General features: G+C 37.2%; 1 protein-coding gene across 1 annotated transcript in view; it reads left to right on the top strand.

The window, feature by feature from the left end:
- Positions 1-16995, top strand: part of ANO4 (anoctamin 4) — a 327266-nt gene that overhangs the window by 219823 nt on the left and 90448 nt on the right. The window contains exons 10-11 of the mRNA XM_055336489.1: positions 12056-12111; positions 14485-14606. Of these exons, the coding sequence (XP_055192464.1) occupies positions 12056-12111; positions 14485-14606 (178 nt within the window). The remainder of the gene's footprint in view (positions 1-12055; positions 12112-14484; positions 14607-16995) is intronic.

Here is a 16995-nt window from a genome sequence, read left to right as displayed (position 1 = left end):
TAAAATCTCTAACTCCCTAGATGGATAACTCACAAGTGTAAAAATCTTATTACATCCTTAGATCTCTTTAAAACAGCATGTTACCTCATTTACCTAAGATCATGGAGAAATTCTTTCAGTTTAACAAATCTTTTATGGAGTGCTTGTTATGTGCCAGGCACTGGACTAGATATTGGGCCTGGTTCTCTCCTAGAGTGTATGTTTAAGAAGTTAAAAGCTGACAATAAACAAATAAGTAAATACAGTGAGTAACATGAAAAAATGGAAATAGTGAGTTCAAGATGAGATGGAGTGGTCAGGGGAAGCTTCACTGAGAAGCTGGGGTTTGACCTGAGACCTGATGACAAGAAGGGGCTGGTGTGGGAAGATGGCAGGGTGGGGGGAGTTATTTTAGGCAAGTGCACAGATGAACTGTCACACATAAGGAAATTCTCCAAATAATCACCTTCCCCATTAAACAGCTTCCATAATTCATATATATGTATTTTATTTTTTAATTTTTATTTAAATTTATTTTAAAATTCTAGTATAAATAACATAGTGTTAAGTTAGTTTAAGGTGTATAATATAGGGATTCAACCATTCTATTCATAGTGCTCATCATGATAAGTGTACCATAATCCTCTTCACCTATTTCACTGACTCAACCCCTCCCACCTTTGGTAACTACCAGTTTGTTCTCTTTTAACTAGTTAAAAGTTTGTCTTTTGGGTTGTCTCCTTTTTTCTTTGTTTTGTTTCTTATATCCTACATGGGAGCGAAATCATATACTATTTGTCTTCCTCTGACTGACTTCTCTTACTATTACATCTTCTAGATCCATCCATGTTGTTGCAAATGGCAAGATTTCATTCTTTTTTTACAGCTGAATAATATTCCATTATGTGTGTGGGGGAGGGGTGGTGTATGTATATTTATCACATCTTTATCCATTCATGTATTGATGGACACTCATAATTTATATTTGGGGCATTTTTGTGAGAACCTTTCCATATTACCAAATTGTCTCCATTATTAAACAGATTAACATATATTAGCAGGATTCAGGTGGCTTTGTCCTTAACTCTGTCCAAACAAGATTTTTATCAATAGTATGAATAATGAGCCGTCTCTCTCAGGGTCTAGTCAGGAGACAAAAATCACACATAATTTTTACAGGGAAAGTTTAATATAAAAACTATGAGCGAGTCAGAGTCATCAGGGATTGGTTTATGAAGGGTAAGGAGAACTGTAGGGAATAAAGAAATAGCAGGTGTTAGGGGCAACTACCACTCCTAGGAAGATGCCCTCCACAAAGCTGAGATCCAGACTCTGTTGGAAGTGGTATAGCTGTGGTTCACAGCAAAGCAGGTAGCAAAGCAGTTTTCTGGGGGAACACGGAGAAAACTGCCTAGAGGGGTTCCAGGGAAGCCATTCACTGGGAGGTGTTTCACAACAGCCCTGCTTTTCAAGGAGATACCTGCCCTTGGGGAGGTGCTATGTGCTACCTACCGGCCACCATGCCCTGCAGGAAGTTGGTACCATAGAAGCCATGTGTTGCAGAAGCCTGCTGAGGAGAGCACAGGTACCAGGAAGACAAGCTTCTTCCTCCAGGGTATTTTCATTGCCTTCTGCTGACAAAGTTTATCATTGTACAACCTGGTAAAGGAGAAGTATTTGCAAGGTCTAACTCCATTATTGCAAGGTAGGCAATGACAGTGTTCTTGGAACTAAGGAGCAAATATATTGATAACGGGTACATGGCCTACACAGCCTGACCATCAAACTTTCAGGTGGGATGGACTCTGGAAGGATGCATTAAATATGTTTGTCATTGGAGTCAGGAGCATAAAAGGTCTCAGTGATCTGGAAATCTCAGCCAAATCCAACAAGATGACATTTAATAGTTTGTAAATGTAAAGTCCTACACTCGAATTCAGCAAAACAACGACTCCGGTACAGTGTGGGAGAAATGTTGCTCAACAACATCATGAGAGAACAGACTTGAGAGGTTTAGTTGAATGCAAGCTCAGTGTGAGTCACTAGTATGCTGAAGCTGCCAAAAACTACTCTGATCCCAAGCTGCATAAATTAAAATATAATAGAAAATGATAGCAATCTAGTCCAAATCTGGATACATCTGAAATAATATGTTCAGTGAGAGTCTTTCCAGGTGGGTATGGTAAAATCAAACCTGATTTAGATCTTTCTTAACATTAGCCGGGTTGTGGACTGGTACATCTTTGTGTTCTCTGCAACAGTCACCCATCCTTGAGACACGTTCTCTCCATGAAGTCCTCCATGACCATTGGAAGGTCACTGAAGGAATTCTCTCTTTCCGTGAATTCCTATGGCAATTAACTTGGAGTGTTTATTTGATAATTAATCATGTACAAGTCTTATTATCTTGAATTCTTTATTTTCAGTGACGTTATGAAAATTCTACCACCTAAAGAGAACCACTGTTAACATTTTGGTGGATTAAATAATTTAAATATTTCATTAATTACTTTTTTCATATTTAGCCCCTATTTGCCCATGTAATTTTAACAAACTTAGGGTATACTACACTTTTATCATACCTATTCAATTAACATTGTATCATGAAAATTCTAAGAAACGAGTGGAAATGAAATGATTATAGCAGTAGCTATTCTGAATTATTTTACAAAATGCAAACAGTACCTTCACTAACATTGATGTTATAATTTGCATCACACCTCACAATTTATTAGAATACACTAGTGTGTTGAGAATCTATTCCTAAAAATTGGTAGTTGGACAATAAGCTCCTTAATTATAATTAAGTTGCCCTGTTGGTGTTTGTATCATCATTGCCTAGTGCAGTTCTGGCATAGAGTAGGAGTGTTTGTTGAACTGAATTGAAAATCTTTTAAACATGATTAATGTCTAACCATCAGCATTCTTAGAGTCAAAATTGTGTACAACATGGCCATTCAGCAATTATTGTGCTTAACTTTGCATCTCAAAATGTGAGCTATTTTTACAAGTAGTCAGGATGGATCCAAAAGGACAGAGACAGCGATTTGAGGTAAATATTCTGAAGTAATGCAGGAAGTGTTGTATTGTTACTAGTAAGCAATGACCTTTATAAAATTTCCCTCATTTGTTGAAAGAGAATTCTATTTAAGAATCCCAGTGTCTTTTATTTTTTATTTAAATTACAGTTAGTTAACACAGTGTTATATTAATTTCAGGTGTTGAATATAGTGATTCAACATTTAATGCAACACCTGGTGCTCATCACAAGTGCACTGCTTAACCCCCATCACCAATTTAACCCATTCTCCCACCCATCTCTCCCTGGTAGCCATCAGTTTCTTCTCTACAATTAGGATTCTATTTCTTGGTTTCCCACCCTTTGCCCATTTGTTTTGTTTCTTAAATTCTATATATGAGTGAAAGTGGCATCTTCCATGAGCCAACATTGATTAAGATAACACAAAACTACTGATTTGTAAACATGTTTCCTAAAGACATTTTCCTGGAGTGTAAACTACTATTATGTAAGTTTTCCAGATTCACTCTGAATTTATTACAACTGTGAAAATCAAACCTGTTGAAATCCACTTTCAAAATAGAGCAATTAATAGATCAACAGGGATTTATTTAACAGTGTGAGTACATAAAGTAAATTTTGAAATTGAGTTACATTTTCAAAATTGGTGCTCAAAGGGGAAATTAGTGAAGTGGTAGACTTCAAATGTTAACCACTTTCTCACTTCACAGGACTTTGATAAATTATGATAAAATTAGAGGGGTCATTATCAAGGTCTCTTATTAAAGGTCCCTGGGAATTCTGCTTTTTCTAACATCTGAGATGTTTGAAAGTTTATTGATGAGATATGTGGAATTCTCAGTAAAGACTCCAGGAAATCAGAACTTTCCACATAATCATTTATTCATTCATTACAAAGGTTATTTATTGAGGGCTTCCTGCATGCTAGGCAAAATACAAAAGCCCTACAGGTATTTGCATTTCAGGTGTTTTTCTTAGACATTTAATGTTAATGTCAGTCATCTTAAAACACATTACTGTGTTACTGTGATTAAAAGTACCTAAACATTGATTGACCTTCCATCAATAAAAAGTGAATCAGTACATATTCCATTTCCCAGGGAGGCTAAGCCTCTGGACTCTACCAGGATCCAGAGGATAGGGGGCATTTCCTTATTAGCCACCAGAGAGACATCCTCCTAGTCATCATCTTTGAGGTTCATTTTAGGAAGTAGCGTAAGTCTTGATCTGAAAGACCAACACATGTAACTTCTACTTTTGGCCAAGACAGAATAGGAGCCACAAGATTTACTTTTCCACCTGAAACAAGCAAAGGAAACACAGAAAAAAAATGTAGGAGTCCATTCTTTTCAAGGCACTGAACATTCAGCAGCCAAGAATAGGGATCCCGGAGAGACAGAAAACAAATGAGATGAGTGCTACGATTGCATCAGTTTACAACTTTGGCATAGTTTCTAGATAGCAGCCCAGGGAGGAAGAACCCAGTCAGAACCTGGTATACTCTAAGTTGAGAAGATGTTACTGAGAGTCCAACAAGACAACAATAGAGTTCACAGAACAAAGTACCAAAAAAGCAGAATGTTCTGCCAAGAGGAAACCCTGAAGATCATCAGAGGGCTCTCTTCAAGTATTTAGCAGAGTACTAATTAGTGCATATATATCAGGAAACTACCCAAACCCAGTGAAATAACAACCCCAAAGGATTTTCAGTGAAATTGGAATACCTCCTAATTCACAGAGCATTGAATGTAAGTGTTCTAAAGATCCCAATCCAAAATTCAGAGGTTAGAAGGCCCTAATTCTTTGCTGCCTGCAAGAAACTTTAAAGACACAAATGGGTTAAAAGTAAAAGGTTCCAAAAAGTTATAACATGCTTACCCAAAATAAAGCTGAAGTGGCTATATTGATATCAGACACAATAGATTTCAGAGCAAAGAATATTACCAGGGATAAAAGTAAATTCAATCAATTCATGAGGAGGACATAACAATCCTAAAAGCCTATAGCTTCAAACTGCATGAAGCAAAAACTGACAGAACTGCAAAGAAAAATAGACAATTCCACACTTATAGTTGGATATTTCAATACTTCTTTCTCAGTAATTAATAGAATAAATAGAAAATCAGTAGGGGTTAGAAGACCGGAACAACATTATCAGTGAATATAATTAATCTTTTAGATCACTCCAACAATAGCAGAATACCTGTTGTTTTTTCTTTTTTCTTTCTTTCTTCTTCTTTCGTTTCTTTCTTTCTTTCTTTCTTTCTTCTTTCTTTCTTTATAAACTTATTTATTTTTATTTTTTTAATAATAAATTTATTTTTTATTGGCGTTCAATTTGCCAACATACAGAATAACACCCAGTGCTCATCCTGTCAAGTGCCCCCCTCAGTGCCTGTCACCCATTCACCACGCCCTCCTCCCCTTCCACCACCCCTAGTTCGTTTCCCAGAGTTAGGAGTCTCTCATGTTCCATCTCCCTTTCTGATATTTCCTACCCATTTCTTCTCTCTTCCCTTCTATTCCCTTTCACTATTATTTATATTCCCCAAATGTATAAATTTATTTTTTATTGGTGTTCAATTTGGCAACATATAGAATAACACCCAGTGCTCATCCCATCAAGTGCCCCCCTCAGTGCCCGTCACCCAGTCAGCCCCACCCCCTGCCCACCTCCCCTTCCACCACCCCTAGTTCGTTTCCCAGAGTTAGGAGTCTCTCATGTTCTGTCTCCCTCCCTGACATTTCCCACTCATTTTTTCCTTTCCCTTTCCCCTTTATTCCCTTTCACTGTTTTTTATATTCCCCAAATGAATGAGACCATATAATGTTTGTCCTTCTCTGACTGACTTATTTCACTCAACATAATACCCTCCAGTTCCATCCATGTCGAAGCAAATGGTGGGTATTTGTCATTTCTAATGGCTGAGTAATATTCCATTGTATACATAGACCACATCTTATTTGTTTTTTTTCAAGTGCATGTAGAACATTAACAAGATAGGCCATATTTGGAAACATGAAACAAGACTTAATAGATCTAAAGGGATTCAAGTCCTACAGATTTGTTTTTTGACCACAGAGGACACAAATTAGATGTTAATATGAAGATAATCTCTGAAAATTTTACAAATATTTACAACTAATACCTTTTAAATAACCCATCAGTGAAAAAAGAAAAATTGGTATGTTATACTCAATAAAAACAAAAACAATATATACAAAAAGTGTGCATTACTTAGGGAGAAATGTATAGTACTATATGCCTATATATGAAATGAAATGTCAAAATTAATGACCCCCCTTCCATCTTAAGAAACAAGAAAAAGAAAAAGGAATTAAAATAGGTAGATGAAAGGAAATAATAAAAGAGAAGTGAATGAAATAGAAAACAGAAAAAACAGTAGATAACATAAGTGAAACCAAAAGCTGTTTCTTTTAAAAACAAAACAAAATTTATAAACCTTGTGGTAAACACACCCAAGGTGATTCTCCAGTGAGTCATGTCCTGTGTAATTCCTTCCCCTTAAGTGTAGGTAGAAACTGTAGCTTACATTTAACAAATGGAATATTGCATAGATGATTGTGTCACTCCTGTGATTGTGTTACATTATGTGGAAAAGTTTAGGAGATCTTCCAGATGTGAAAAAGTTCTTAATCAGTTTGACTTTGACTTAAAATCCTAGGTGGGACATAAGGAGGAAAGCCCTTTAAAAGAGTGTTTAGGCCTGTCCCCAGCTCAGCCTCTTACAGCAACAGGGACTCCCTCTCTCTGTTGCTGGTTTCTAAGAAGCAAGTCGTCATGAATGTAGCAGCTCAAGGAAATCAGTTCTGTCAATAATCCAAGGTAGCTTGGAAGTGGATCCTTTTGTAGTTGAACCTCCAGATAAGAATTCAGTCTAGCCCAAACTTGCAGTTTGATGTTGTGAGACCCAGAGCAGAGAACCTAGGTAGAGCATGCCCGGACTTTTGACCAAAAGAAGTATGAGATAGTAAATGGCTCTTGTTTTTAGCTACTACATTTCTTGTAATTTATTACACAGTGATAGAAAACTAATGTAAACTTCTTGTCAGGCTTATCAGAAAGAAAAGAGAGAAAATACAAATTCCTAAATTTCCAAGAATAGTAGAGGTGCTGCCACCAAAAAAGTTGGGGATATATTAAGGGAATATTGTGAATAGCCTTTTGTCAATAAATTTGACAACTTAAATGGACACATTTCTGGACAGATGCAAATAATCAAAACCCATTCAAGAAAAAAATAACCTTGTGTTGTTGATTTAGGCCATTCTGATTGGTGTGAGGTAATATCTTATTGTAGTTTTTATTTGCATTTTCCTGGTAAATAATGATGAGAATCTTGTCAGTTCTATTGGCCATCTGTATGTCTTTCCAAAAATGTCTATTCATATCTCCTGCCCATTTTTAATTAGGTTGTTTTTTGGGTGTTGAGTTGTGTTTTTTATATATTTTGGATATTAGCCCTTTAGCTGATAGGTCATCTGAAAATATCTTCTCCCATTCCATAAGTTGCCTTTTAGTTTTGTTGATTGTTTCCTTCTGTGCTTAAGCTTTTTATTTTGAGGAAGTCCTAATAGTTTATATTTGCTTTTGTTTCCGTTGCCTCAGGAGACATACCTGATGTAAAAGAAGTTACTGTGTTCTTTTTTATAATTTTTATGGTCTCGGGTCTCACATTTAGGTCTTTAATCCATTTTGAGTTTATTTTTGTATAGTGTAAGAAAATGGTCTAGTTTCATTCTTTTGCATGTTGCTGTCCAGTTTTCCCAATACCATTTGTTGAAGTGACTTTTTCTCATTTGATATTCTTTCCTGCTTTGTTGAAGATTAATTGACTATATAATTGTGGGTTCATTTCTGGGTTTTTTATTTTGTTCTGTTGATCTATGTGTCTATTTTTGTGCCAGTACTATACTGTTTTGATTACTACAGCTTTTTAATTTATGTTTTTAACACTTTTATTTATTTGTTTGACAGAGAGAGCACAAGCAGGGGTAGTCTTGTCATTTGCAATTACATGAGTGGAGCTAGAGAGTATTATATTAAGCAAAATAAGTCAGGGAAAGACAATATATGATTTCACTCATATGTGGAATTTAAGAAACAAAACAAATGCACAAAGGGACAAAAAGAGAGATTAAACCAAAAAAAAAAAAAAACCCAGACTTTTCACTATAGAATAAGCTAATGGCTACCAGAAAGAAGGTGGGTGGGGGGATGAGTTAAATAGGTAATGGGGATTAAGGAGTGCACCATGATGAGCACTGGGTGGTGTATGGAAGTGTCGAATCACTATATCGTAGACCTGACACTAATATAACACTGTATGTTAACTAACTTGGGTTTAAATAAAAACTTGAAAAAAATGAGCTTATGTATATAAGCATTTAAAAAAAGAAATAACCCAATTAGCTCCATATATGTTAAAGAAATTGAATTTGTACTTGAAAATCTTCTCACAGGGATCCCTGGGTGGCTCAGCGGTTAAGCACCTGCCTTTGGCCCAGGGCATGATCCTGAAGTCACAGGATCAAGTACCACATCAGGCTCCCTGCATATGGAGCCTGCTTCTACCTCTGCCTGTGTCTCTGCCTCTCTCTCTCTCTGTGTGTGTCTCTCATGAATAAATAAATAAAATCTTAAAAAAAAAAGAAAGAAAGAAAATCTTCTCACAAAAAATACCCCTACCTGCCCAGATTATCTGGTGAATTCTATCAGACATTCAAGAAAGAAATAATACCAATTTTAAACTCTTTCACAAAATTGAAATATGGAGAATAGGGCAGTATTACCCAGGTACCCAAACCAGGCAAAGACTATACTAGAAAACTACAAATAAACATCCTTCATGAAAATAGAGGCAAACATTATAAACAAAGTTTAAAATAAAAAAAATATATAAAAAATATAATCCATCATGACCAAGTAGGGTTTATGCAGATCTGTAAGTTAGCTTAGAATTTAAAAATTAATCAACATAGTTTAATACTTTGGCAAAATAAAAGAGGAAAACAATATGGTCATCTCCAGAGGCACAGAAAAAGTATTTGACAAAATCCTACATTCATTCCTGATAAAAACTCAGCAAGCTATGAATAGAAAGGAATTTCCTCAACCTCAGTAAAGTATATCTATAAAATGCTTATAGTTAACATTATACTTAATGTTAAAAACTAAATGCCTTTTTTCCTCAAGATAAGGAGCAGGACAAATATGTCTGCTCTCATATTCATCATTTTACTAGCCAGTGCTAGTAAAAAGAAAGACAAGAAAAAGAATAATAGGCATCCAAATTGAAAAAGAAATAAAACTGTCTTTATTCTCAGATGACATAACCATGTGTATAGAAGTTCCAACAGGATCTGCAAAAACACTAGTAGGGTGAGTATAGCTATGTTGCAAGAAACAAAACTGATACACAAAACTCAGTTGTATTTCTATAAACCAGCAACTAAGGAATTAAAATTTTAAAGACCATACCATTTATAATAACATCAAAAAATATGAAATACTTATCTGACAGGAGATATGTTAAGGGGTGCCTGGGTGGCACAATCTGCTAAGTATCCGACTCTTGGTTATAACTCAGGTCATAGTCCTTGGGGTCGTGAGATGGAGGCCTGTGTTGGGCTCCATGCTCAGTGTGGTTGCTTGAGACTCTCCTTTCTCCCTCTGCCTCTCCTCATCTCTCTCAAATAAATAAATCTTTAAAAAAGAAAAAAATATATGCAAGGTATATACATTGAAAACTATAGAACATTGGTGAGAAAAATTTAAGACTTAAATAAATATACCCTGATCATAGATCAGAAGACTCAACATTGTCAATTCTGTCCAGTTTAATCTATAGATTCAGTGCAATCTCAGTCAGAATCCCAAGGTTGGGGCAGCCTAGGTGGCTCAGTGGTTTAGCGCTGCCTTCAGCCCAGGCCTGATCCTGGAGACCCGGGATGGAGTCTCACATCAGGCTCCCTGTATGGAGCCTGCTTCTCCCTCTTCCTGTGTCTCTGCCTCTCTCTCTACTCTCTGTGTCTCTCATGAATAAATAAAATCTTTAAAAAAGAAAAAAACAAAATCCCAACCTTGTGCATGTGTATGTGTCTATGGAAATTGACAAGCTGAATAAAATTACATAACCTAGAATAACCAAAATAGCTTTGAAAAAAAAAAAGAACACAAATGGAAGACTAACCCTACTTGATTTCAAGAATTATTATAAACCTATAGTAATCAAAAGAGTGTAGTATTGATGTAAAGATAGACAAATAGATCTGTGGAACAGAATAGAGTCCAGAAGTAGAGCCACACATATGTGGACAATTGATTCTTGACAAAGACTCAGATAATTCAGTGTATAAAGGATTCTCTTTTCAACAAATGGTGCTGAAACAATTCATACCCAGATGCAAAAAAAAAAAAAAAAATGAACCCATATATAAAAATCAACTCAAATGGAGCATAGATCTAAATATAAAACCTAAAATTATAAAAACTCCAGGAGAAAATCTTTGTGGCCTTAGGGTTAGTTGGGAATTTCTTAAATACAATTTGTAAAAAAAAAAAAAAAAAAAAAAAAAGGATAAATTGGACTTCATCAAAATTAAGGCTTTTACTCTCTGAAGTATATTTTTAAGAGAATGAAAAGAGAATCCACATCCTATGAGAAAAAAAATTTCAAAGCATATGTCTAATGAAAAACATGTAGAATATATTAAAATCATAACACAATAATAAAATTAATGGCATAAGATTTGAACAGATATTTCACAAGAGAAGATATGCAGATGGCAAATAATGTTAAATATATATCCACCATATGATCTAGTTATTCCACTTCTCAGTATTTTCCCAAAAGAGATAAAAGCAGATATCCATACAGACTTCTAAATGAATGCTCACAGTGGCATTATTTGTAATAGCTCAAGACAGGAAACAAACATCAAGGGGAATAGATAAACAAATAGTTATATATCCATATGATGGAATGCTAAGCAATAAAAAAAAAGAGTTACAACATGGATAAATCTCAAAATAATCATCCCAAGTGAAAGAATTCAGATAAAAAAGAGTAATGCTCTATAATACCATTTATATAAAACTCTAGAAAATGCAAACTGATAATGACAGAATGCAAATCAGTGTCTGCCTTGGAGATGGTGTAGAGAGGAATGCAGTTACAAAGTGGCATGATAAAACTTTGGGGTATGAATATGTCCACTATCTTGATGTGCTGATGGTTTCAGGTGTGCATATAGAAGTCAGATCTTCCCGAATTCTGTGCTTTAAATCTGTGCCATTTATGGTATATCAGTTAGGCCTCAATAAAGCTCTTTTTAAAATAATCCACATATCCAGGGCACAGGTTGGCTCAGTTGGTTAAATGTCCAACTCTTGATTTCAGCTCAGGTCCTAACCTCAGTCAGGTCATGAGGTTGAGCCCTGCATCAGGCTCCACGCCCAACATGGAGCCTGCTTAAGATTCTCTCTCCGTGTCTCCCTCTGCCCTTCCCTCCCTTGTGATACATGATGTCTCTAAAAAAAAAATTCCACATATCCAACACCTCTTCCCCATTTTATGTATGAGACAATTGAGGTCTGAGGACAAGGTGACTTTTTCAAAATCATACCACTAGTCTAATGCAGAAGGGTTAGATTTATCCACATTGAAGCTTCTGGATGAAAATTATAAAAAGAGCTCTTGGTAGAAAATAACTTTTTTTATATGATAGATTCATCTACTTTTCTCAGTATATTCCCATCTCTGTGCCAGGCACTATACTAGGTATGCTTCACTGTTTTGTTTCTATTTGAAAATCTAATTTCCCAGCGCTTGAGTCCAATTTCCTAGCAGATAGCTAGGAAACTTTCTAAACTGTTGGGATCCCCAGCTGGGTTTGAATCACTTTTGGAAGCCTAGATTGTTTTCTCTAAAAAGTACCATCCTTACGTTCATCTTGAATGAGGAGTCAGAGTCAATATTAATTCAAACTGAATTTTTTTGTTTGTTGTTTTAGGTCTGAATCGTTTGCTTACCAATGGCTCCTATGAAGCTGCATTTCCTCTGCATGAGGTATTGTCCTGCTTTTCCTCCTCCTCTGTCAATTTCTTGTTATTAAATCAGCTCTGGGATTAGTCATCAGTTGAGTTTGCTGATATGACATTTGTTCAGAATGAATTTAATTTGTTCAGTGGATAATTAGGGAGGGCCTATTTGCATTGTGACATCACTTCTCCAGCATAGATTTATTTCTATATATCTGTTTTATGTAATTGTAAGAATACTTAATCAAGAGTCAATGAGAACAAATCCAGAGGAATTGCTGAGGGGACTCAAAGTCATAAAATTAAAGAAGCATTGAAAATTTGCATGAGGTACCAGACCCATGAGGAAAATGTTCCTGAAATACATAGTCTCTGCAACAAAGAAATCTATGATGATTCCTTAGAGTAGGAAGGAGCCATCTTGAAAAGTCTCTGGTACCCAAAGGGTGATGAATGGAAATGAAGAGTATTGTGCCTATTATTGCTCATTTAAGATATGTAAATTTTGATATTCTTTTTATTTGCTACATGATTTTTGTCTTATATGAGGACTTTAGTAAATGTACCTGTGATTACCCTTAACTCTGTTGTCCGCATTCAATCTTGGGTTATTTAACTCAGAATTCTCTTTTACACATAGATTTTAAGGGACATAGTCCTCATGATTGGTGAGAGATCATTGTCATCTTCGTGATATTTGGTATTGAGTCTCTACTTTGTATCAGTTACTGTGTGATGCGGAGAGCACAACAATGACTCTCGTAGCCCATGCCCTGTAGGTTCTCACAAATAGCTAGGCTGGAACTCCTAGGAGTGGGTTCCAAAAGTCTTCTGCTAGAAAAAAAAAATGTGAACAGTTTGCCGGTAAACCTTGGAGAACAGCTCCAGCAGTTCCCAAATGGCAACTCTTTCCAAAGCATACCTTTATTTTTTGGGGGGCGGGGGAGGGTTGCTTATAGTGCTGTTTCTGTTGTTTTAAACACCACAAGGATGCAAAGGTGATGTAGAATTTTACAAATCTTATTCAGTAAGAAAACTAGAAGCTTTGGCCCAAGACGCTATTCACAGACTCCCCTGAAGCATTTTTGGAATGATCCTTTTCAGATGACAAAAGCAAACATTTTGACCCAAAGTTTTTCTAAAGCCACACATAGGTTATTTTTGAACTCTAAAGACAGATCACTCTGCTCCCCCCCAAAAAATATCATGTGGCTTCCTGTAGTTATTAGCTGGCATTCTCAAAAAATGTTTCAGTGACAACTGCATCCTCCCACAGCGGAGCCCTTCCCCTTGGTGAGGGCGGTGTCTGAGCAATGGTAGGTAAGCAGAAGTATCTGTTTGGTGAGAAGTTGGCAGGTAGGAGGATGTCTGAGAAGATGCAGCTCTAAAACCCCACAGAGTAGCTCAAGGCCTCTTCTCTTTGGCTTTCATATCTCAGCAAAGCCCCATGTTCTCTAAGAAGAGACCTTCCAAATTAGTAACAGCAGCAACAGTAACATAATCTGTCTATTGACTCTTTCCTCTCAGTTTAACTTAATAATATTATTTAACATCATAATAACCTTCAGAGGCATAAAAGCAAGAAGGGCAGAGATACTGTTCCCCTTGTTTCATGTTAAAAATTTAGAGAGGTTTAGAGAAAAGTTAGCCCTGTTTAGTTCCTGTGTGAGTTGTTGTTTGAGCTGAAACTAGAACCTGAGTTAGTTGCTCAGCCTTGTTCACCTTCCACTAAGAAAGAACTTCTCAGGTTAATGTTAAAAATTAGTCCACTTCTAGAGAGTACTTTATCTGTTTGTGAAACTAGCATTGCCACTAACTTGAACTCAGGAAAAAAAACCTCTGCTTGTCTGGCCCTTGGTCTCCTCATTTGTTCCCTGAGATGGCTGAATTGGATTTGAATTGTAACTTTGAGGTTACATCCAGCTTTTATATTTTAGGGGTTTTGTGTAGAGAAGGCAAGTGTACAGCTATGGCTATTTACCAACTACTCTGTTTTGAGACAAAACAGAAAAGAGAGCTATGTCTTGGGCATGACCTTTAGGCAAGACACTCTATTCACTTAAACCATGAAAGAAACCTAATAAGGCAGGTATTAGTTCCATTATGAACCAAGAATCTGAGGCTCAGAGAGTTTAAGACCTTCTACATAAAAAGTAGCAGAGCTGAATTTGAATCCATTCAAACCTGCCTGATTCCTAGCAAGCATGTTCTTTTTACAATCACGGGAGCATCACCAAGATTGTGTCCACGATAACCGCTTTTCCTTTCAGTAGTGTGGATCCATTTCTTTTTTAAATTACCCCTATCATTACTTCTGCCGTTAAGAGACTAGTATTACTATCAGCTTTTCTTTATGGCTTTTTTGGGTATAACCTCACTGGCAGTTGTGTTTTTATCCCAGGGAAGTTACAGAAGTAAAAACTCCATTAGAACTCATGGAGCGGAAAACCACCGACATCTGCTCTATGAGTGCTGGGCCTCCTGGGGCGTGTGGTATAAATACCAGCCTTTGGATCTTGTAAGGTGAGTTCTTAATCAGCTGCAAACATTAAACTTGCACAGAACGATTAGGGCAGACTGTCGGCTGGGACAAGATGAAACTCGGAGTTACACAGCTCTTACTCAAATCTGGCTTCATCTCAAGAAGGCAACTCATCAGAGGACATGGGTCATTCTTAGGAAACTAGACCTCACTCTGATGAGGATGGGGCTTCCTCCAAAAAGGCCTTAGGAAGGAGCCTGTGAGGTCAGCTCAGCCCCCCCCCCAACAGGACTTTATAAGGAACGGGTCATCTATGACCCTTATTTACAAACTATTGGTAATTGCAGAAAGGTGGTGTGCTTGCATATATTAGTGACAAATGGAATATCTGTTACTATCTGTGTAAGTAGGAAAAATGGAGTTCTGTCTTTCTAATACATTACAGGCTTATTGTAATTTTCCACTAACAACTTTTCAAGATTGTTTTAATTCTGCAAGTCAAATTAGCCTATCAGCTTTTAACCTCTGATAATTGTACAGTGGAAGTATATTTTTTATTTAACTATTTATGTCCAACTTTCTGCTATGGCAGCCTTATACTCTGATGTCTTATTATTTAGAGACTGATCATTAAGATTGGGTAGCAACAATCCACACATTTGTTTTACTTTCACTAGTGCCCTTAAAAGATGAACCCAGAACTGGGGCGCCTGGGTGGCTTGGTTGGTTAGCCATCTACCTTCAGCTCAGGTCATGATACCAGGGTCCTGGGATCAAGCCCCACCATGGGCTCCCTGCTCAGCAGGGAGTCTGTTTGTCCTTCTCCCTCTGCCCCAACCCCTCCCTCATGCATTCTCTCTCTCTCTCTCTCTTGCTCTTTCTCTTTCTCTCAAATATATAAAATCTTTTTAAAAATGAGCCCAGAGGAAAATGGAGTAGTAAGACATCTCACTTTACATTTTGTCTCCCCGGGCCATCATTCTTCCTGCCAGAGTCATTGTTACTAAGCATTTACTCCTGTTGTTACTCAAGGTCATTGACGAAATGTGTACTGCTTTTTGTGTTAGTAACAAATGATCCAGATGATCAGGATGAGTGGAAAATATTTTCTGAGATAAGATCATTTTCTTTTGATGAGTCTCAATACATGCTAACACAGGGGTCTTCCCAGCCTCGGTCCCAATATTGCAGGATTACACTGATTAAAAATTAGAGAATTGCTGCAACAAAATATCTGCCCTCCCTGACAGTATTTTAAGACTTTGCAGTTTGTCAATGAGTATTAACTGCCCATTGTGTTTCTAGTATGATGCTAAATACTATTGCCAAAGACAATAGTCTCTGAGAAACTCAGTTTTCTTCAGGAAAACAGTCTCTGCATATTTGAAACAAGTAGAAAACAATACAAGACTATGCACAATTAGGTAAAATGTGTGATGGAGGTGATAAGTTTTGTTAATGGAGATTGGGGGTTGGATCAGGCAACCAATGATACCTTCCAGAGATGATTTTTTTTTAAAGATTTTATTTATTTACTTGAGAGAGAGCATGAGTAGGGGGAGGAACAGAGAGAGAAGGAGAGAGAGAGGCAGACTCCCCACTGAGCAGGGAGCCCAATGTGAGGCTCCATCCCAGGTCCCTGGGATCACAACCCAAGCCAAAGGCAGACGCCTAACTGAGCAATCCAGGTGCTCCAGGGTGATAAATTTCATAAGAGTTTGGAAAAATGGAAAGGATAGGTATGGGTTGGTACCTCTGTAGAAAGCTCTGTAGAGCTGAGCCTGGAAGAGAGTAGGATTTGTATTGGCCAAAAGGAAGGGAAATGAAAAGCATAAGCAATATTTGAGTAGAATGAAGTTGTGGATATCTAGGGAATCTCATCTCTTAAATAGCTCTTGTCCTATAGATTTTGTTTCCCCCATGTCTCTCAATTCTGGCCACATCCCAGGACCTCCTCTGTCATACTATGTCCTTCACCTAATAATCTGAACTATGGCTGTTGTCCCATACTTGGTTTCCCTCTTTCCCACCCTGGCCCCTTCCAGTTTATTCTCTACCCTCAGACAGAGTGATCTCTTTGGAATATAAATCGAATTATGTCCCTTGAATGTTAAAACTCTCGTAGGATTTTCCCATTCTCCCAAGTCAAGGATCAGGGGGTACCTGGATGGCTCAGTGGTTGAGTGTCTGCCTTTGGCTCAGGTCGTGATCCTGGAGTCCTGGGATTGAGTCCCGCATCAGGCTCCCCACAGGAGCCTGCTTCTTTCTCCCACTGCCTATGTCGCTGCCTCTCTCTGTGTGTCTCTTATGAATAAATAAATAAAAATATTTTAAAAAGACAAGGATCAATGCATTTAACATTGTTTGTAAGACCCACCCAGCCTCCACCTATCTCACCAGCCCACATCTCGTGATCAGTGTTCCGGGCCC

The sequence above is a fragment of the Nyctereutes procyonoides genome, unplaced genomic scaffold (genome assembly GCF_905146905.1).
Source record: "Nyctereutes procyonoides isolate TBG_1078 unplaced genomic scaffold, NYPRO_anot_genome, whole genome shotgun sequence".
NCBI classification, from domain to species: domain Eukaryota; kingdom Metazoa; phylum Chordata; class Mammalia; order Carnivora; family Canidae; genus Nyctereutes; species Nyctereutes procyonoides.
Note: the sequence above shows the minus strand (reverse complement) of the source record. Positions and strands in the feature narration are given on the sequence as shown.